The sequence below is a fragment of the Panthera onca genome, chromosome A2 (genome assembly GCF_046562875.1).
Source record: "Panthera onca isolate mPanOnc1 chromosome A2, mPanOnc1 haplotype 2, whole genome shotgun sequence".
Taxonomy (NCBI): domain Eukaryota; kingdom Metazoa; phylum Chordata; class Mammalia; order Carnivora; family Felidae; genus Panthera; species Panthera onca.
In genome coordinates this window covers 30,267,679-30,290,342 of record NC_138340.1, presented here as the reverse complement: position 1 = coordinate 30,290,342, position 22,664 = coordinate 30,267,679, and the positions used below count along the sequence as shown (strand labels likewise).

The following is a 22,664-nucleotide window of genomic DNA, read 5'->3' as shown; positions in this document are numbered from 1 at the left end:
AAGTAGAACAAGGAGATTCGACCTAGGGAAATAAATTTTGAGGCTGAAATATAGAAGATGACAAGATGGCTGAGAATTATCTAGGGAGGCAAGGGGGTAAGGGGAATAGTTCCTCTAGGTAGGAAGAAGACTGACACAGCGCAAAGGCATCTCCAAGCTCTATACAGAGGATTTACTATGTGAATTTTAGTGAAACTTCCATGTTAGAAAGAAAGAAATACCCTTCTAGTTAAGTAGTATGTGTGCATGTGTGGTGGGAGGGAATTATTGAAAGGAAAATAAGAGAATCTCAAAGGAACCAAAAGGAGAGATACTGGGCTTTATAAGAATTAGAAAACCAATAAAAGTCAGAGCTCCTTTCTATGACTCTAAATAGCTTCTTTTCTCCTGTTCCCTTCCTTCTGCCTTCCTTCCTTTCCTTCCTCCATCTGTTAGTCTCTACCTCTATCCCTATACCTCTTTCTCTCTCTTCGTCAAGTGTCTTATTCTTTCAGCTGTTCCAATATGGCAGTCTACATGAGTAGACATGATCCTGCTATTTCAATTCCGCTAACTGCAATCTCAATATCTCTCAGTTCAATTGCTTGTGAAAGTAAATCCGGTTGACTGTTGGCCATTTAACTGAATTAGTTGGTTGATTTGGGTCAGGTGCCCATGTATGAAACATCTTTTTTTTTTTTTTTTTGCCACCCCTAATTGGCAAACCAATTCACATCCCATGTGATCCTGGTGGAATTCTGCCCTTAGCCGCAGGGATGGAGGAAATAATTCATGCCTAAGCAACTCAACACAACATATCACCAACCATAAAAGGTTGTTCAGGTTATGTGCATAAGTCAGACTTTGAGAATTTTGGAATCAAAGACATTATAGGGGGAGATATTCACTCTTCCTTTAGATTGCATGCTATGATGTTACGAGTTTTAACAACCTTTCTGTGACATTAAGGGGAGCCAGACTGAGTATGGAGCCACCTCCGAGGAACCCAAATTAAGATTTGCAAAAATACCAGTTGTTGTGATATTATCCGAGTCCTGACTCCAGCCTTGCTGGAAACTGGTCTACCCCAGGACATTTCCAACCAATCAATTCCCTCCATTGTTTAAGCGAGTTTCAAGTTGAATTTTTCTGTCTCTTGCAAAAAAGGACAAACCGATCTGGCTTGCCCCTCACCTGATTAGTATGGACCAAGGCTAAGGAGGGCAATTCCTGTTTCAAGTAGGAAATGATTCTTTGAGAAGGTGATTGATCCAAAGTATATTCAAGGCACCTGGACAACTTAGAGGTAATGAGGAAACAAAGAGCATGGCTAGCCATGTTGCTATTACAACTGAATTCATAAGCAAGGAAGGAAAAAAAAAATAGAGGTCAGTTCTGATATGGAATTGCTTTATCTTCTTTTCTAAAGAATTTTAATCATGTTTTTCATCACTTCATTAATTTTTTCAATTTTTCTTGAAAACAGTAACAATTCTTTCTACTATTCTTTTAGAAATAGCTACAGGCTATGTTTGAAACATCTCAAATGAGCTCCTTTTGAATTATTCATGTGAGAAAATCTCTATACGTATCCAGAAATAGGGTGTCTTTCTGTCTCCAAACTTAAAAACAACGGATTGCATTTTGCTAAAAAGAAAAACGGTTTCAGCTGAAACCAGACTTTAAAAATATCACCCCATTTTTCTTTCCACAAATCAAATTTGTCGGAGAAAACTGGGGGAAAAAATTGAACTATAATAAAACATTTGACTCGTTCTTACTATATGTTTATGTATGTATTTCTTACCTGTTAGAGATTGTAAATAACTAGAAGGCAGACAGCTGTCTACTCAACTAGGCTGAACATTTTTCTAGCACAGTGTCACCATATCTGGGCAAAATTTCACCATTGGTAGATGTCAGTACAACTCTGGGCTGTAAGATGTAAACCTTCTATGTAAATCAGGTCCCTTTTTATTCCTCTGCTCATACTTTTCTTTTCCTTTACAAGGAGCGCAAATTTCCCAAATTTGTATCCAAAGAGATGGAAAACATGTACATTGAGGAGCTGAAGTCATCTGTCAACCTGCTCATGGCCAATTTGGAGAGCATGCCGGTGTCCAAAGGTGGAGAGTTCAAACTTCAGAAACTCAAACGCAGCCACAATGCTTCCATCATCGACATGGGTGAGGAGAGTGAGAACCAGCTCTCCAAGTCAGATGTCGTGCTGTCTTTCTCCCTGGAGGTAAAAAGCCCTAAACCCTTGAAAGTTTCCTGGCACAGCCAGCAGGATGTGGGTGATTAGATGCATCACAATCAGCTTGCTTTCTCTTCCCTGCACCCCAGGAGCAGTTATTAAAATAACAGCTTGCTAAGCATAGGTCAGCTAATCAGCAAGTGATTCCCCATCTCCAGGAGCCCATGCTTTTCTGAAGGAAATGCAGTCTTAAGAACCATCTACTGAATTTAATCTTGCATTATTTTCCATCTTAAAGCACTGCTCAAGGATTTTGTAAAGCCCTTACGCAATTTAGAAAGTTTATGATGTTGCCATCCTGAGTTGGAGTTAGGAGAGAAGCAATCTAGCATCATTTGGTGAGTTGTAGATTTTCTTTCCTGTTGTCTCTCCTGTTGGGTACACAATAGGAGAGCCTCTTGCTGCTGGGGAGCCTTTTTAGTTTATTTCATCAGCCAAAGAAAGAACCCGTTCAGACCAGGACTGTGGCAGAAAGCTCCGCATGTCAGTACATTTCTCTGTAACTTCTGCTCACATGTTTGTTTTTCATACGTATGATAGAGGGAGTGGATCTGATCTGGCTGTGGTGGAATTGCCCAGAAAACTGATTCTCTATGCAGATTCCTGGCACCACCCAGACCAAATTTCAAGGTGGAGGCAATACAACATGGTGCAGTCACCTGGGAAAAGAGTTTGGTGGTTTTGCAAAAACTTAAACATAAAACTAGCACATGTAGAGTGCAACTCTATTCTTAGATATCTACCCAAGAGAAATGAAAACACACATCCCCATAAAATCTTGCTCCCGTTCAAAGTTTATAGCAGCACTATTTTTAATGGCCAAAAATGGAAACAACCTCAGTGCGTATCCCCTCGAAAATGGATAGACAAAATGTGGTACATCCGTACAGCGGGTTACTCCTCAGCAATCGAAAGGAACAAACTACAGATACATGCTTTGATTTAGATGAAGGTCAAAAACATTCTGCTTCCTGAAAGAAGCCAAACACAAGAGGCCACTTGCTGTTTGATTCCATTGCTACAAAATGTCTAAACAAGGCAAGTCTCCAGAAACAGAAATTAGATTAGGTTCTTGGGGCAGGGGGTAGAAATGGACAGGAGGGACATTACTGGGAGATAAAAATGTTCTAAAACTAACTGACGATGATAGTCATGCAACTTAGTAAATTTACTAAATTCACCGCATTGTACACTTGAAATGAGTTAACTATATGATATGTAAAATATGCCTCAATGGTGTCAGAAAAAAAAAATCTCTGGGTGGAATACACCATGAAATAAGCATTTTAATGAGCCACCCAGGTGCTTCTTATGCATTCTAAAGTTTGAGAACAGTTCATAACTTATTGAAGCTCAGAACCCCACAAGGATTTTATGATGGCCCTAGATTTGGGGAGACCAAGAGAATAGATCAAATTTCTGTAGATTTAATTAGAATTTGTAAAGACTAAATTAATTTTCTAGAACATCATTAAGGCTTCCTGTGAATTAACTGCCTGTAATTTGTTTTACTGTGCTCAGTTCAGATCAAGATAGTCCTATTACAGTGTGATCAACGTTTATTTTGCAGTTGGCAGAAGCAGTATTCAGTTAAATATAGGGCACTTGGTGTGTGAAAAAACCATCAGTGTAATTTCACAGAAACTTCCTTTTTTTCTTTCTTTTTTAATGCTGCCACCTGAGGTACTGAATGCTTTTTCTTAGGTGTCTTTGAATTTGATTACTGCCTATTAGAGGTGGCAATTTATTCCCCCACTGCCTCTTGTCTTTCTACAGAAAGTGGGGGAAAAGTGGTTTATTGATTTTCATGAAGCTTTTAAATCCGTAATTTTCTAATTCTTCATCAGTACTCGATATTATACAGGTGATTATCTGAAATCTAGCTGTGAGTGAGTCCCCAGCCACACTCCCATGTGTACATGATTCAAACAGGCTTTAACTTCTAAGCACAAGTACAGAACGAAATGCCCTCGGGTCCCCAAATACTTTTTACTTGGAACGCTAATTGTGCATATACTAAAACTGCCCGCAAGCATCATGGTGCGTCTCTTTGTGAGTGTGTGTTGGGCGATACGGTCAGGGGGACACGAAGAGGGAGATAGGGAACTGTCATCTTATCGGGGTAGACTGGGTTTGAACTTGCAGGTTGGTGGAAGACATGTTTTAGACAGTTACAGAATTGCGTGACCGCAAAGGACACTCTAGAGCAGTTAGCTGCAGCGAGAGAACTGAGGTCCAGGATCTGAGGTCCAGGATGCCTGACTGGCTTGGTCTTATACCAGGGGAGTACTCTGGTGAAAGAGAATGGGCAAATGGGGAGTGCCTCTGCCCGCTCCGCCATCATTAACTCAGCGAATCCCCCTAACAGTCTTCTGAGCCATTTGCATATGTGAAAACAAAGCCTCAGAGAGGTTAAGAAACTGGCAAATGATTACACAGCTGGTGAAGTTGCAGATTCAAGATTTCAATGGAGATCTTTTAAATCACAAAAATTGCGTTCTTTCTACTGTGCCTCCCATTTCTTTCCACCGGTATGGTTCTTACCAGTGTGAAAATTTTCTATGACCTACATCATCTTATCTGGGCCTCATACAACAGCCACAGACGGATACAGGATATACGTTATTGTCCACACGTTACAGATGAAGACACTGGGCCTCAGGAGATTTGACAGAAAAGTGGAGGGACTTCAAGGTCAAGTCATTTGCCCAGTAGCACATGAGTAATCCAGTGGTTCTCAAAGGATGGCTCCCAGATCATCAATATCAGCATCAGCATCACCAGGGAAATGAGTAGAAATAAAAAGTCTTGGGCTTCACCCAGACCTGCTTATTAGAAGCTGTGGGGATGGGGGTGCCTGGGTAGCTCAGTCAGGTGAGTGTTGGACTCTTGATTTGGGCTCAGGTCATGATCTCAGGGTTTATGGGATCCAACCCCACATTGGGATCAATGCTAACAGCATGGAGCCTGCTTGGGATTCTCTCTCTCTCCCTCTGCCACCACTCGTGCTGTCTTTGTCTCTCTCAAAATAAATAAATAAACTTAAAAAAAAAAAGAAAAGAAAAGAAAATCTGGGGGTGGAGCCCGGCAGTGTCTGGGTTTAATAAGCCTTCCAGATATTTCCGATTTACACGAAGTTTGAGAACCACAGGACTATTAATCAGCAAAACTGACTTGTACATCCTGGTTCAAAGCCAACTGTAGTAATCAAGCCCGTTAAAGAAGTGTACATGTTTTGCACAAACATACCCTTTTCCTTGTGTGATGCCATTTCCTCTTTTGGAGTACGATTGGGTGATATTTTTGTATACCTAGCTTACTATAGATCACTGATGCAGGGCATTTGTTTCAGATTTCTAAATCAGTGCATCGGCCCTATCCTCCCCTCTTATGTAAGACAGGGTCTCCCCACTGAATCAGAGAATAGCAGGTGATCGAATGGAGTGTAAGGGTCGTGGTGGGCGGTGTCAGGGATTGTAAATGATACATTTTGGTCCAGCAAAACACCAGCTTTTCTCCTCAGTCTAGAACAGAGAGTACGCAGCTGCAGGCATGTTTTTGTTTTCATTCCACAATGCTGACCTGCACAGTTTGTGTATTTTATTCCTCCCTTTGGGGATTATTGTCAAAATTTCAAAATCAGATTTCTGACTTTGGTTCTGATTCAGGTTTCCATTTTCTGGGAGGAGAAATCGCCGTATCTGGCAGCTGTGGACTAAGGACTGACAAGGCAACAATGGGGTGCGCCTGGGTCCTGACTGCTCTGTGTACATGGAGCATGTGCCCTCCGCTCCCTCTTGCGTCCCGGACTCTAATGCTGAACGGCCTTTGCTCTTAGCACTTGTGTTAACACTTACCTCACTGCAAAGAGAAAAGTGAATTTCTGGGCCTTTGTCTCTGCTGAGTGCTGAATTAAAAGCTAGACTATTTTGAAAGAAGATAAGAGAGACCCTGTTTCTTTGTGGAAAGGAAAAAATAATCATGCATTGAACCCAGGAAAACAGCAGCCGTTTCCCCTTACCTGTCTGGCCCCTGTGAGCATCTGAGGTAGTGAAGGTTGTCTTTCCATCTGGGAGGCAGTAAGTTACACTATGAAGAATTTGCATCTTCATGCAAGACTGGTACCAGGCTGGCTGCTGGAAAACTGATAGAAGCTACCAGATACCCGTCGGGTATTTTGGTGGCTTCTTCCCATCTGTGTATTTTCTTCTGGGTGATGCTTCCCATGGCTTTGGGTACAAGCTTGGGATAACCTCTGCCATGTGTGGTTCTCCTTCCAGGTGGTGATCATGGAAGTCCAAGGCCTCAAATCTTTGGCTCCCAATCGCATTGTGTATTGCACCATGGAGGTGGAAGGAGGAGAGAAACTACAGACCGACCAGGCCGAGGCTTCTAAACCAACGTAAGTTCTGTTTCTCCACAGCTCATCTACCAGAAGAAGGTTGCTCTCATTGCCACCATTTTGTCCAAGTTACAGGTCTGGTTTCCCCAGAAGGTTCTAGAAGGCATATACCTTGATTATTTTCCATACAGGATGACTCAATTACATTCTTATTCAGCAGCCGTAATAAGGATTCCAATTCCGGGGGCTCCTGGGTGACTCAGTCAGTTAAACGCCCAACTCTCGATCTTGGCTCAGGTCATGATCCCAGGGTTTGGGGATGGAACCCCATGCTCGCTCACTTGCTTGCTCTTTAAAAAAAAAAATGTGTGTAAGGATCCCATTTCCTTCAGAGCTGAAAACAGAGGAAACTTAAAGAAATAATCTCCATTCTGGAGGCTTTATGTATTAATCTTAGAGAATTCAGTCACATCTTCAGTCCTTTGATACAATGTACCGGAGTTTCATACAAAATTTCTTTTATTAGATTTACTAAATAATATTTGGTTTATGGTATAAGCAATTTGTTCAAAAGTTTCTCTATGTGCCACAGTTATGACTATTTCAGTAAAGCAGTTATGACTATTCCAGTAAAGCAGTGTATTATATTAGATACATTAATTCATTCAGTCAGTACATATTTGCCAAATGTTCACTCTGTGGGTACAAGGTAGAGGTGCCCAGGGGAGAGGAAGGTAGTCACTGCTATAGTTCTACAGATCTTATACTTACCATTGAGTGGGAGGATCAGAAATATAATCACATTAATGTATAATTACAAATAGTTATAAATGTTGAAAAAGAAAGAGTGCTTTGACAAGTGACAGCAGAGGACTCAAATCACTTTGTGGGGAAAGAGTCAGAGTTGGGCTTCTTTAGGAGTTACAAGACATTTGGGCTAGTATTAACAAAAGTTGAGCGAAGCAGGTGGGAGTGGAAAGAACATTCCAGGCAGAGTCAGCTTGTGCAAAGGCCCTGTGGCCAGCAAAGGCCTTGTAGGAAAGCAGAACTGAAACAAGGCCAGTGGAGATGGAGTTCAGAGAATAGGTATGCCATAAGCTGCCAGTGAGGCATGAAGGGACCACACAATGAAGGGCTTTGCTAGACTATGGAGAGGAAAGCATGGAGATAGGTGATTACAAATGTGTTTTAAAAAGATCACGATGGCTGCAGTGGAGGGATGCAGGAGACCAGCTAGGATTCTATGGCAATCGTTCACAAGAGTGATGATGATCAATTCATTTGGGTCAGAAGACTGTCAGGCCTCAAAGATTCTTGACAGGTCACTACTATTTCCCTCCTACCCCACTGCCTCTTTCCCTTCCTTTTCTATCTCAATTATGCCAACCAGAGTAATGACCTTTGTTTTGTTATGGTTGTTAATTCAAAGAAGTCATAAGAAGGATGACCCCTGATAGCAATGCCCTGCTTCTCCTCCTACAAAGCATTATGAACTGTTTAGCAGAACATGAATAGCTTACCAGGATGTTGAAACAAAATAGTTCAAAGAAAGCACTGCATGTTTCCCAGACTAGAGAAAATCTAGGGCATTGTATGCCTTCAAGTTTTTCTTTGCATAAATAACCTCGGAAGCTGGGCGAAATTAATGAACGTAAGCAAGAGGAAATGGAAACAATACAACTTGTCACACACGATCCTTCCTCCCTTTTTTTAAACTTAGTTTTCAACTGAAGATGAATGCAGTTTCCTTTTTACTGCCTGCCTTTGATACAAATCCCAATTTTCCCCACACCTGTCACCATGGCCTGATCATTATCAATGTTATTATGTTATGCTGCATTATTTATGCATGCTTTTAAAAATGTGTCGTATGTGGGGGATGAAAAACCTATTCCGTGTTTCTGCCAACTTTTTAGGTGTTGGGCTCAATATGGTGTCATAAGATAGAAGAGGAAGGAGAAAGCTCTGATTATTCCGACAGGCTGTTGTTTCATATGAGCTATGGTAGCTTAAAACATAATTCACATCATTTTATTGGGTTTAAAGGTTTTAGCTGCCAGGGTAAATGATGAGCTGATCTTCATGTGTTTATGAATGCTCAAAACAGAGTTTCAGATTACAACTAAATATGGAATACTTCAGTCTTTCTACTTGACATACTCGTATTTCACATACATATTTACTCCTATCCACACATGTGCATTATTATGTCCATATTAATAAACATCTCACACTGAACCATTTTGCTTTTCTAGCCAAAAGTATGATAGTTTCATTTCTCTTCCATCAGTGCGTGGGTACTACTAAAACCTCACAGAGGATTTTCTTGTTTGCCTGTTTGTTTTTAAATACAGTAAGAGTGCAGATTTCAGGTCTAGGGTCAAGTCAAATCAGTCAGCAGTGGCTAACTGCAGCACTGTGTTAAGAAGGGTTCTGAGGCCAAATCTGTATTCAGCGAAAATAGCGCATGACGAACTTGGAATTGGAATGTCTGCCATAGGAGAGGAAGAGGTCTAAGAACCTCATGTTTGCCATTTCTATAGCACCCCAAAGAGATAAACCCAGAGTTTGAAAACTAGCGATGCTTGTGTTTCTTGCGGTCTCTTCTTTGATCCTTTTTTAAAAATGGCTATTTATTTTTAAGAGAGAAAGAGAGAGAGTGTGAGAAAGAATGAGAACACATGCGAGCAGGGGAGGGGCAGAGAGAGAAGGAGACAGAGGATCCGAAGCAGGCTCTGTGCTAACAGCAGAGAGCCCAACACCGGGCTCGAACCCACGAACTGTGAGATCGTGACCTGAGCTGAAGTCGGATGCTTAACCGACTGAGCCACCCAAGCGCCCCTCTTTTTTTTTTTTTTTTTTATCATTCCTGCATCAATTCTGTTTACAACCTCTATCATCTTCCTTGTAAATCAATAATTCTTTTCCTCTCTTCTTTGCCAGTTTCTTTGTCCTAGTTCAGTTCTGGAAGGCTTTTTTCTGCCTCTGGCGGTACCTGGTACTAGGAGCAAGCCCGTTGGTACAGGGGCCTTTTCTTCCTCCCTCCCTGGTGTGGACTTATTCAGAATCCTCTCTACCATTTTTTTTTTCTTTGAAGCTTATATTTCTTCTCCTTTTTTTTTCTACTTCTAATTTTTCCCATTGCCAATCTCCAGTTATCATGTCTGCTCCTTGATTTTGATTACCCCAAAAAGTATCCTTTGGAGGGTTATCTTCTATGTGTCCTAATAACTCCACTTCATTATCTGACAAGCTTAGCCCTTTTCCTGCCCTATTCATCCTCTGAATCTTGTCTTTGACTATTCTTACCACCAGCATATCCCCATACTTTATTTATACATTCTAAAATCAAAATTAAATCCAAGCCTGTTTTATTACTCTTGAATTCTATTGTTGCTGCTAATAAGTATTTTCACTCAGCAACTGGAAACCCACATCTTATCCTTCGTGTGTCTACAAGGAATTTGACTTTTGTCTTTTTTGTTTTGTTTTGTTAACAAGTACAGTCATGAATCGAGGAGTACGTTGCATAACCCACTTTGTCCAAGGGTGTAGGTTTTTGGAACTCCAATGTATAGATAATTCCAATAAAAGCAAGGGCAGGAGAATGGTACCTGCAGGGAGAATGATTAAGTTTGGAAAATGCAAGACATTAAATCTGAGTTATTCAATCTTCGTGGGCATTTAAAAAACTTGGAAGATTTCCAACCATATAAATGAACCTACTTAGCTTTGTTTGTTCATGAGTTTCCCAAACTTGTTTCACCTAATACCTATCAGCATCCTTTGGAAATGCTGGTCTATATTGTCCAAATCTAGTCACGGAGTTTCCAAACTCTCCCTCACCTCCTCAGCCAGTGCTGTCTCTTCACTTACAACCAGGGCCCTGCCCCGCATGATCATTTTGGATCCGGTGTGTGTAACGTAAGACTGCTGTGTTCATGACTTAAAGAATCTTTTTGATTGGAAAAAAATGGTGTGTGCACGCATGCGTCTGTGTGTCCTCTGTTCATCCTTCATTTTAGTGTGCTACCTGTGGGATTATTTTCAAGCAGACTCTATGCCCTCTCAATTCAGTTGTCCTCCTTTCCTGGGTTTTTAATGTGGAAAGCCAGCAAAATATGTTATCACAATTTTCAAGCAATGTGTTTATTTCAAAGACTTTTGCCTCCATTTGTAATACATTGTTTCTGCTTCTGTGAGAAACCAAAGGAGGTGCTGAGGCAGAAGTAATTGAAATGGTGTTTTTTAGGCAGGCAATCTCAGGAAAGCAAGGGAGTGGAGGAGAGAAATACTTTGCGGATGCAAGAACTCAGATACATTTGTCTACCTCCCATGGAACAGAGCAGAAGACTTTTCTTGTCACCCCGAGGTGTTTTTCAAAAAGCCCGACACTCTCAGCTCTACTGATAACAGAGATTATGTATGTTTTTATCAAGACAGGACGTGGAGTAAAATCAAATCATGTGACAAGGAAGTAACTAACTGCTTTTCCATTTGTTTGTCAGTTCTTCTGATCAGGTCAAGAATGATTTTATTTGGGTCTGGTAGATATTTAACACCACCAGAGGCCTCAGGCTCTGAGTCATCTGCAAACAGGAACCTCCAATTAGAATTTCACAGCATTGTTTAGATCTCATTTACCCAAAAATGTTTTTTTGTATACTGGGCCTTGAAGTGGTTTAAGTTGAAAGAGAATGTCTTTTCTGAATGTCTCCTTTGAAATGTAGATGTCAGGGGCTGATAGGAGGGGTGGGGACTGGTATTCCCTCAACAAGGGACAGGGGATGCTTTCTTTGTGTCCTCCTGGTGCTGGAGCTACAGCCTTGAATGACACACGTCAAGCTCTGGCCCCACAAAGTGTGCATTCTCATAAAGGGCACAGGCAGGAAACACATGAACAAGGAAACACGTAAGATAACCATCATTTCTAATTTGTGTCACCTTCCATTCATGGCTGGTGGTGCTGCTTTGTCTTTTGCATCAGGGATGTAAGTTTTCTCTTTTAAAGAACCATATTAACATTTAAACGTGAAATAATTTAAATAAAATATATTAAGTAAATAATAGCACAGGTGGTGCCTAGATAATGGTAAAAAATAATAACGAAAGTATCCTGTGTTGGTACGTGGGAACAGCAAAGATTGGGGAGATGGAATGCAAATTAATTTAGGAAAATTGATGTAAGGAATTCTAAGATATTCCCTGAGTAGAAGATACACTCCAAAGTGACTTTCTTCATGGATTTGTATGGTGTAAATTACTCTCTAAAGAAAAGCAAGCCCTGTGGGTTAAATATCACAGAAATTTAAGTAATTGGGCTAAAAAGAAAGGCAGTTTTAGTTAGCCGTCTAATATTGTGTTCAATTGTCCAAAATTATATTCTTCTGAATGGAAACCAAGGATGCCACTTGACATTTGATCCTTTAACAAGTTTATTATTCCCTGACAAGCCATGGGCTTCGTGACATATGGCTTTCATTATTGTCACGGATTAGAAAACACAACCAGACTGTTTCCTTCCACTTTCCAGGGGAAGAAGAAAATAAGATGCCCTCATTGGTAGGTCTTGCTACAGCCCTGGCATTTTTCAGTGGCACCTTATCTAATGAGGCCACATTAAAGCAAAACACGAACACAAAATGCAATGACTTTCTGTAACACTTCTCTTCTGTGAAATATATTGTTTGTCCTAATGGCAACTCCAAGTGGGCCAGGCTTATTATGTCCAAATTACTCATACAAATGGAGTTGCATTAAATCGCCCCCACGGTAAGTCAGTTCCAAAGCTGGGAAAGGAAGTTGTGCCACCAATTCCTTGACTCATATTATCATCTTAATGGTACTTCCTTTCTCAGTATAAAGAAAATGTTTTCAGTATACTGGACCTTGGAATGATTTAAATGGAAGCAGGATGTATTTTTTGAATAGCTTCTTTGAAATTTAGATGCAAGAGAAGGATATAAAGGGTGGGCACTGGTATTCCCTCAACAAGGGTACATGGGATGCTCTCCTTGTGTCTGACTTGTGCTGGGGCTACAGCCATGAATGACATAGATCACGCTTTGGCCTCATAGAGTGTACATGCTAGTAAAAGACATGGGCAATGAATGAACAAATAATTGTTTAAGATAATAGCAGATTGTAATTCGGTTCTAAAGGAAATGAAGAGGCCCGCTGTAGTAAAAAGTCCTGGGGAGGTAAACATGAAAGGAGGTGATTCTTAGGAGGCCTCACTCCTTTGTCATGAGGAGTGCCTCCTAAGAATCACCTCCTTTCATGTTTACCTCCCTCGAAACTCCATGCTCAAGGTCACAGTCCAGGAGGCATTTATGTCGTACCTGAGTGGGAACTTGGCTACCACTTCTCTTGTTTTTCTTACTGAGAGAGATGCTTAGCTTCTTTCAGAGTTAATTAAATCATAAATGGTAAAGGCCAACACTGACCCAGAAATTCAATTTTGCTAGGCTCCCAGATGTGTGGGTTGGGAAGAAGCAAAATTATAATTATAGTTTGGGATACTCAGAGACTGCCCTGCCTCTTAGACCAGAAAGATTTGTCCAGAAGCACAACTTTTATTGAAAACCAGTTTGTGTTTGCTTGTGTTGGCTTGCTTGGGTAGTGAAAGGAAGCTGGCTGATAAAAACAGGAAAGAAACAGTACTGTAAGAAGTGGAAAGGAATGGAGTTCTAGAGACCAAGCTTCAGAGACAGAACTCCGAGCGTTACACACGACTCTTCCATAAATATGTCACCCCATCTTGTTCAGGTTACCAAGCTTTCCAGCTTCACCGTGTTCTGATGAGTGGTATCCAAGAACACTTCCCCCCCCCCCCCCCCGCCCCGGGCAATTCTGTAAGATGTTCATCTACTTGATCCAGAGAAGAGCCATAATGGCAGAACTTTAAGGCAGAGTTTTCAGGAATTTCAAGTAACACTGAGGTAGTGAAGTTTATAGACTTGGTAGAAGTTCAAAACTGGATGATCAAGTAACAGCTGAAGTTTGACAAGTTACACAATGATGTTCCATCTTAATGTGAAAAATTCATGAAAATTCTGATTTCATGAGTAGTCCACTGTAGGGTAGGTATATAACGAAGATGCATTTTTTTTTCTTAGCCCTTTAGGGACCAAGGGACAGAAGGTTCATTTACTTTCTGGTTTAGCTCCTCAAATACGTTGCCAGAACTTACCCATCACTTGTACCTGATGCTAGAGTAATCTGAGATTGGGACTGATTGCCCATCACTGGTTAGTGGAAATCCAATTTAATGCATTTCTCCCCAAGTGTGGAAGACCACTGAACTTATCACTTAGTGACCAGGGAGAATGTGGGAAGGAATGGTATATTGTTTCTTACATGTAATAGTGGAATGCAGCCCAAGCACTTAATTTATCCTCACTAATAAGAAAATAAGAGACGCTTGCTTTAGATTCATCAATGCATAGAAGCAATATGGCATCTTGGATAAGAGCACAGAATCGGGAGCCAGAGCACTGGGTCCATATCTCAGCTGCATGACATTGGGCAGGTTATTTAACTCGTTGTGCCTCAGTGTCCACGTTCTTACGAAAATTAAATTAATTAACATATACAGACTATTTAAAACCCTGCCTATCATGTTGGCTATTATTATCATGACTTCATTCTTGTTTGGAGGGAGGAAAGAGAGCTGGAAAAAAATGGCTAGGTCTAAAATAGCAATTAACTGTTAAGTAATGTAACACCTTCTAGGGACCAGGTCCTGTGCTCAGTATTTCATAGTCAATGTCTTATTTAATGCCGTACTGACACCTATGAGATAGGTACTGTTATGATTCCATTTTACTGATGGAAATGCTGAGATTCAGGGAGGGTAAGTAACTTGGTGAAAGTTGCACAGGTAAGAAATAGCTGAGCCAGGAGCCAAATCCAAAGCCTGTACCTTTAACACATGCTGCCACTCCACTTCCTGAAAGAAATCATGCCACTAAAAGAAGGCATTTTTTCATTAGCATTGACTACTCAGCAAAGGTGTCTAACAGGGCTCATTCCTTTCCCATAAACGCAGTTACTTTATGGGGTAAATCAGTGCCCCTGCTTACAAGGTGATGAATGTGCCATCACACATCAGCACTAATACGGGTGCTCCAACTCACTGTAGACTCTCAGCTCCGCAGGCATAATTCGACCCACACGAGTCTGTGTGAGTCGGCAGAGATGAACCTGGGGTGGCCCTGACCTTCAAGGTGCTTACCAGATTCCAGAAGGAGCCACTAATGATAATGCTCGTCATCTCTTCTGACAGAATCAGTATCAAAAGCAATTGCCCCTACCATTCACTGAAGTCGGCTAGATGCCAGCCAGTGAGCTAGCTGGTATCATATGGTTGAGTCACACAGCCCTGGGTTTAAATCCCAGCTCCACTGCTCACCTGCTAGGTGACCTTGGGCAAGTGGATCCTCTTTCCTGAGCTTCCTTTCCTCACATTTGAAGTGGAGATAACAATACAACCTGCCCCGTGGGCTCGGTGTTGAAAAATATGATCCATTTTAGCAGCTGAGTTCAATGAACGACACAGTGTAACCTTTCAAGAAATAATAGCCAAAGACAGACTGTGATCTCGCTGAATCCCACATGGCACTGTTAAGAAAGAGATACCCACTAATGCCCTCGTTACCCATAAGAAAGAAGCAGTTCAGAGAAGAGGCGTGCCATAAAATCTTACAACTCCTCAAATATAGGCTGTATGACTCCACACATGTGGGAAAATCTGCCTAAGGAGAAAGGGCACGATGGCCAAACTTCTTTCCAGAGCCAGAGGACCCCCAAGGTAGACTGCCATCAATTGGATGATACAAGAGCTGGTTCCCAAAGGCAAGAGGAACAGAAAAGGGCAGGAGTCCTTCCCGAATCCCTACCCAGGGTCACAACATGCCAAATCATTCAGCCCCCTACACCTGGGTCTCTACACGCCCGTTCTTCCAGCTTCTTTCTGGATCAGAGCCTTTGTTCAAGAGAGGCCACAGTGCTGTGGAGATCATCTTTGTCTGTGTGTTATCGGTTTTACGGCAAAGTGCCCTGTGCTGCGATACAGAGCTCACCTCACTGCAGGGCTGCAGATGAGTGTGGGGCCTCTGGGGAACACAGATGCTCTTCTTGTCATAATGCCAGTCATCGAGGTGTTTGGGACCTTCTGGGACTCCAGTGCTTAAACTCTAGAGTCCCAAAATTCCCTGGGTTCCTTTGCAAGGACTTAAAACTTTCACCCCACCCCACAGCTTCTGGTTCAGAGAATTTGGGCTGAAGCAGCTATTCCAGGGAAGCTTTCGTAGCTGGAATCTGGTTGGAAACATTTTGGTGATAGTATGGAAAATAAAGGTTCAGTGTAGGCATAAGAGCAAAGCTTTGGGGTAAGACAATCCCTAGTTTGGATCCCAATTGTGCCATGGACCTTGTTACATTGGATGAGTTACTAAATCTTTCTAAACCTATGTTTCTGCAACTATAACATGAGGCTAATGATACATATAGGCTTGTTGATGAGGCTTCAAATTTAATAATATATGCAAAGCACTTGGGACAAGTGTAAGAATTGGTATTCTTATTTTTGTAATTTATTATTGCCTTCAGTGGAGCCAGGGTGAAAGGGAAACAGGTAACAAAGGCCATCAGTCAGGTGCCCTTTATGGTTTAGATGCATGTTTTTAGTTTTCCTTGGACTGCCCTCATTTATACGTAAATTATGTACTTGTACTTGGAAAAATCTGTATTTCAGGCTGACTTTCTTATCATACCTTACATAGATGATCAATAAATGTTGATCGACTCAAAGTTAAGCCTTAACGGCAAATGGCTCTGGGAAAAGCTAAGGAGAAGGTCCCTGTGATGGACTTGAACCCTCTTTAGAATACTAACGGTCATAACGATAATTATGGTGGAGATTTCTGTGCTGAAATGAGTACTAAGTATCTGAAAGAACAGAAATGGCTGCATAATATCTAAAAGAACAGAAAAACTGTGAAAAATCAAATGAACCCATTGTGTGAACTCTTTTCAACATCCAACCACTATCACTTTTCGAGTAATGAACACAGTACACATATGTATACACACACATGCACACCAAAGAATTGCTAGGCGCATCACCAGTTAAAGTACATCTGTGTAAAGTTGGGTGTATCTTGTCATTTAGCAAACAGGCTATCATGGTTTTGTTGTTTGGGATTTTTTCTTTCTTTTGTAAATGTACTAGAGAGACAAAAGGAATAAAAAGAGAGCTCTTGTCTACCGTTACTTTACATATCAAGTCTTTGATAGGTACAATAGGTACAATAGAATTGCAATATCAATAATTGAGAACTGTTAGGAAAGAGGAATTGGAAGCAGGGATCTTGGCACTTGAAGTCCCAGTTCTGCCCTGCCACGTTTCACCTTGTTTTTCTCCCTGCTGCATCAGATCACACAAAGTATCCACTCCGACAGCAGAACTTGGTGATTTTCTGTTGAGCCAAGTATACATCAAGACTTGGGGCCTGGAAAATGCTTCTCTCTTTTGCACTTTCCTACTTAGAAGACCCCACACAAAACACATCTCAAAGCCAGCCTGGCCTCCAGAAATGGCAGCCTCTGGAAGGACTCGTTGTGCTCTTTTGGTCAACTGTGACCAGAATTCATACCATGGGCCTGCCACCTGCTGATCTCACAGATATCTGTAAGTCAAGGGGAGCATCAGGTTGTAGAGAGAAAAGCACAAGATGCTGTTCACTATCCTTCATTCATTCAATCAACCCTTCCTTCCTTTGTTGTGTATGAGTACCTACAGCATGCTCAACACTGTGCATGGTGCTGAGGACAGAGCAGGGAACAAAAGATGAAAAATTGGGATGCCTGGGTGGCTCTGTCGGTTGGGCTTCTGACTCTTGACTTCAGTTCAGGTCATGATTTCATGGTTTGTGAGTTCAAGCCCTATATCAGGCTCTATGCTGACAGCATGGAGCCTGCTTGGGATTCCCTCCCTCCCTCCCTCCCTCTCTCTCTCTCTGGCTCTCTCTCCCTCAAAAAATAAATAAATAAACTTAAAAAAAAATCCAAAATCCTGCCATTATGGCACCCACAGTCTAATGGGACAGATAATCATTAGATAAGACCACTTTAGATCATTGGGTAGAGTTGCATCAAAGTGTGGGTTTGGCCTTACTCTTCAGTCAGAATCTAGTAACTTTGCTTCAGCTTTGTCTTTGGAAGACCTGATAGTCAAATGTTATTTCAGAGTCATTTCTGTCATTCCTGCATTTGCGTGTGCTCAGTGATCATGTAATCACATAAATAACCCCCATCGCCAATCAAGGTGATAATGTCTATAATACAGGCAAGGTTTGCTGCTCATATCTTAATACTCATTTTAAAATGTAAGTGAACGTTACAAATACACGTTAGAGTCAAGATCTTTATGTGTGCTTTTTATGTTGAATTCCATCAGTCGTTGGTTCCGCACACACACTAACACACGTATTTGTTATCAAATTGTCAACAGAGGTCATCCCTTACGATTACAAAACTGTTTATTTTAAATGAAACAAATGACTTTTCAAATGGTTAAATAAGTAGATGACTATTAAAAGAATGGGTTAACTTGATATCTTTAGGAGGAACATTCTATCCCTTCTGAGCCAAGAAATCTATAAAATTTAAATTATAGTACAAGGCAGAAAAATAAAGGTTAGCCTGTATCAGAATTCTAATCATTGTAGACCCATTTGGTGTACCAGCCTTCATCACATAAGACAAGATACAATAAAGCTTACCTTAATCTGTTCTATCCAGAAGAAAGAAAAGCTTAATAAGTCACTGTCACTGTTGACATTTTCACACACTGGCAGAGCAGATCCCCAAATATTTCACTCCTCCACCAACCTCAAAGCAAATATCTACTTAGCGTCCAACCTTAACATGCCATATAGAGGCACCGAAACAGAATGCTAAGAAATTCTTGCTCCTACAGCATAATAACCAAAGTTTACATTTTGATTATTAAAATGTCAATAATAAAATTATAATAACTAAATCATTAATAATTTTATTTGACTTCTGTATTCTCAGAAGCTTATTTTGTGATGTCCGTGCTTAGCCTTTTCCAAATATTTATTGTATCCCTCAGTCTATTTAGCATTCAGCCAAAATGTGGGTTAAGGGCCTTTGCTGTGAATCAAGGACGATTCTGTGGAGATTAGCCACACTGAGGAGAAGCTGTTGTAATTAGACTGGTCAGAAAGTATCCCCAGGAAGGGATGATTGAGCTGAAATGTAAACAGGAAGGAGCTGGTCCAGGAAAGAACGTGCTGGGCAGAGACAAAGGAGATTTCAAGACCCTGCGTAGGGAGGAAACTGGCACATGTGAGGGGCAGACAAAAGGCTAGAGATGGGTGAAGAATGAGGGGGAAGGAAGTTGGAGGTGAGTCGGTGAGGCTGGCTGAAGCCAGATTTCACACTGATCTGGAGACCAAGGTTACTTGTCTGGATTTTAAGCCGGCAAGTAACTTGGTGGCTGCTGTGTGTAGTAACTTGACTACATGGGGAACGGGCGGGATTGAACGCAGGGACACCAGTTGGGAGGCTGCCACAGTCCTGTGGGAGAAGATGGTGGTTGATGGTTGCAAAGGAAGGGGAGTAAAAGGGACGGGTTCAAGACCCATGGGGACGCCAAGCCAAGCCTTCTGGTTTTTCACTCTTCCCAAGTGCTCTACCCTCTGGAGGTCACGTTCTAACCCCATACAACACTGGACTCTTGCCTCACGACCGTGTAGTTCTTCGTTATCACCCCACCTTGCTTTGTACACACTGCTTGCCGATTTGTAAGCTGTAATTCCTGTGTCTTGGTGAATGACCTTGGGGGAGTTGACGCCAGCCTGGCGTCGCTTACAGCCTTGTGGGTAATGGATGTACACCCGGGAGTTGGGACAGTCCGTTCTCTCGCTGGGCCTTTTCTTCCCTGCAAAGATTACTCTACAGCTGTACCAAATTTGTTCTTTCTCCACGTTAGCAAAGACGTGTCTTTTACAGAATGTTACATGCTGACATTAGGGTGACATTGACACCAAACCAAAAAAGAAAATTAATGAATTCACATTCCCCTCAAGGTTTCATTTTGTGCTTGGTTTAAAAGTCAGATTGCACTGTGCTTGTGGTAATACTTGCTGCTGGTAGGGAGGTATTAATGTGAAAGGATTTCAAGAAATAACCTACAATGGGTCCAATCTCACAGAGCAAGGGAGCAGTTTTCTGTAGATAATGTGAGTGTTGGGTACTTGAAGTCTTTCATGAGGATAATGTTTAATTACATTTAAGTAAATCAGGCTTGACTCCAACTTCACGGTGCAATCTTAGACCCAGGACTCCGCTAACAGATGCAGCTGCTGAAAAATCTGGGCAGAAAATACGTATTTTGTGCATATACTTCAAATAATATTTTTTAGTATCTATTTTGTATAAGGCACTGTGCTCAGTCTTATTATTGGCTTAGTTTTTAAAATTAGACATGGTGTTTTCGGATCAAAAATTTAATGTCTATTGCTGAAATTTGGGGGAGATTATAAGGAAAAATGTAAAAATTGCTCATGACCCCAATACTGGCAGCAATGATTATAAATAGCACGGTGTTGCTTTCCAGGTTGCTTTTCTGTATCTGTGAGTGTGTGTACTTACAAACCTACAGATAAATGCACATGATAGATAAGCTTGTATGAAAATCTTCTTGCTCATCTATGATTGTTTATCTTGGAGAAATTCCTGGAAATGGTTTGTTGCTTCACAGGTAGTTAGTTCCTCCATGTTGGTGAGTGGTGAGCAGGGTGACCAGCTCATCCCAGTTTGCCCAGAGCTTTCCAGGCTTAGCGCTGAAAGTCCTTTGCCCTGGGGCAAAGTGGAACAGTGGGTCATCCTACGTGAGTGAACACTTCTGTTCCACCTCCGTCATCCTGCATAGTCGGGGAAAGTGTACGACTAATAGTCGCCTGCTGAATTTGTCGGGAGACCTCTGTCTCTTCAGCTTCCCCCATCAGGATACCATCTTTTGTCTCCGGCAACCTTCAGAGCATTCACTGGAGCTTTTTGTATACAAACAGCAAACAAGTCATTGTGCTCATGCGAAGGTCATGCTCCGGCCTCACTGAGCAATCTCAATTTGCTCCATTTGTCTGGATACATAAATAGCTTCACAATTAGAATGATTATGTAAACAGCAGAGTGAAACTCCATGTAAACAGATTACTTTGTAGAATTTGTACATTGAAGTGAAAACAAGGAACACCTTCCTTACATTTGTATAGGAGCTCCTGTGGCTATAGCATCAGGAGGAGACAAAAGTCCTAGATTAAACTAGAGGGAGAAACAGTGCACAAGATACAGAAAACTCATTGCCGGAATTTTGCAATAACTACTAACAATATAAATCCTTTTTTAAATGGAGGGTTGTTTTTTTTTTTTTAGTTTCTTGTAACTAACCTAGTCCTTGTAACCTACCAAGGATCAGGACACCATATCCATATTGTGGGTGTCAAATTCGAGAGAAAACATGTCTGCCAAGCAACTCTTAGGACTAAGGTTAATACACTGGCGTTAGTTAAAGTAACATAAAATCAGTTACTGACTTCGTTGCCTAATACCTAAACTTTTCTGCGGTCTAGGAAAAAGTATTATATAGAAAGCAAATGGATGTATAAATATAAATACAAAATAAAATATAAATATAATTTGAGAGACTATATATATAAATATATATACACACACACACACATACATACACATACATACATACATACATATATACATACATACATACATTTGAGGAAAGTATTCTTCCTTCTCTTTGGCTTTTATTATCTTTTTAAAATAAGTAAACTAATAAAAAGGTTTGACCTGTGTTTGAAATACAAAATACCCAGACACTTAAGAAGTAAGAGAAGAAATCTACATAACCTTGAGGACACTCTAAAAGACAGGCAGTTGGTAGGACTTAATTCTAAACCTAGGTTTCCAGGATGATTGAAACCCTAAGTCTCTTGAAATTGATGTCAAACACCTTATTTAAAGTGGAGGTAAATCACACAAAACCCAGCAGTATTTGCACTGATGTTTTAGACCCAAGTGAAAAAGAGAAGTACATACTCTCTTTACATGAGGTTAAACCCAATCAAGGGACAAGTAATTAAAATTTCTTCATAGGAATCCTTATTTTAAAAAGAAAATGGGAAAGCGCAGATCCAAAAATATTGTCCTTCCAACCAAAACAAAGACTGTGTTTTCATGAAGCTATACTGTCTTGTCTGGCTATTTCATATCTCTGCTTTCACCTTGCATCCTGGTTTATTCCATTTTTTCTGCATCCTGATTCATACCTGTTTCCTTATTCATTCAATAAATAGTTGTTTACATAAAAATATGAATTAGATATTGCTCTAGGCACAAGGGATACAATGAATAAGACAAGCACAGTCCCTGCCCCCAAGGAGCCTATATTCTAGTGAGAAGAGATAGAAAATAAGTATGTAAACAAGTAAAATCATGTAAGAGAGCAGTGGGTACGATCGAAAAAATTAAACAGTGTGATATGATGGAGAATTACCGTGTTGGGAGAAATTCCCTTTAGATTGGCTGGTCAGGAAATCCCTCCCTGGGGAGGCATTGTTGGAATTGAGATTTCCATGGTAGGAATCACCTTGTCACCTGAAGGTCAAGAAGAATAACATTTAAGAAAGAGAATAGGTCCAGTTTAAAATCCTCAGGGTAGGAATAGCTGCGATATTCAAGGGACAGAAGGAAGAACATTATATCTGGAGTATGTGAATGAGGGGTAAGGAATAAGTGAGACAGGCAAGGCTCTTATCAGGTAGAGCCATCAGAAAGCTGTAAGCGAAGGATGGCCATGATGCCAGTTACTAGGTGGGCAATGGATCGGAAGGAGAGGCAGAACAAGAGCATTTAGTATCTTTGTAATAGTCTAGTTTGAAGTTGAGCGATGGCTTCCTGGGTATTTATTTCATTACTATGCTTCAGAAATCACACGTGCTTTGGCGTATACTATTTGGCAATAAAAAGGAATGAAGTAAC

General features: G+C 41.0%; 1 protein-coding gene across 16 annotated transcripts in view; it reads left to right on the top strand.

Moving 5' to 3' along the window:
- Nucleotides 1-22,664, top strand: part of CADPS (calcium dependent secretion activator) — a 476,502-nt gene that overhangs the window by 229,524 nt on the left and 224,314 nt on the right. For all 16 annotated transcript variants that reach the window (XM_060631484.3, XM_081794958.1, XM_060631486.3 and 13 more), the window contains exons 5-6: nucleotides 1,991-2,224; nucleotides 6,517-6,638. In XM_060631484.3, coding sequence (XP_060487467.1) covers nucleotides 1,991-2,224; nucleotides 6,517-6,638 — 356 coding nt within the window. The remainder of the gene's footprint in view (nucleotides 1-1,990; nucleotides 2,225-6,516; nucleotides 6,639-22,664) is intronic.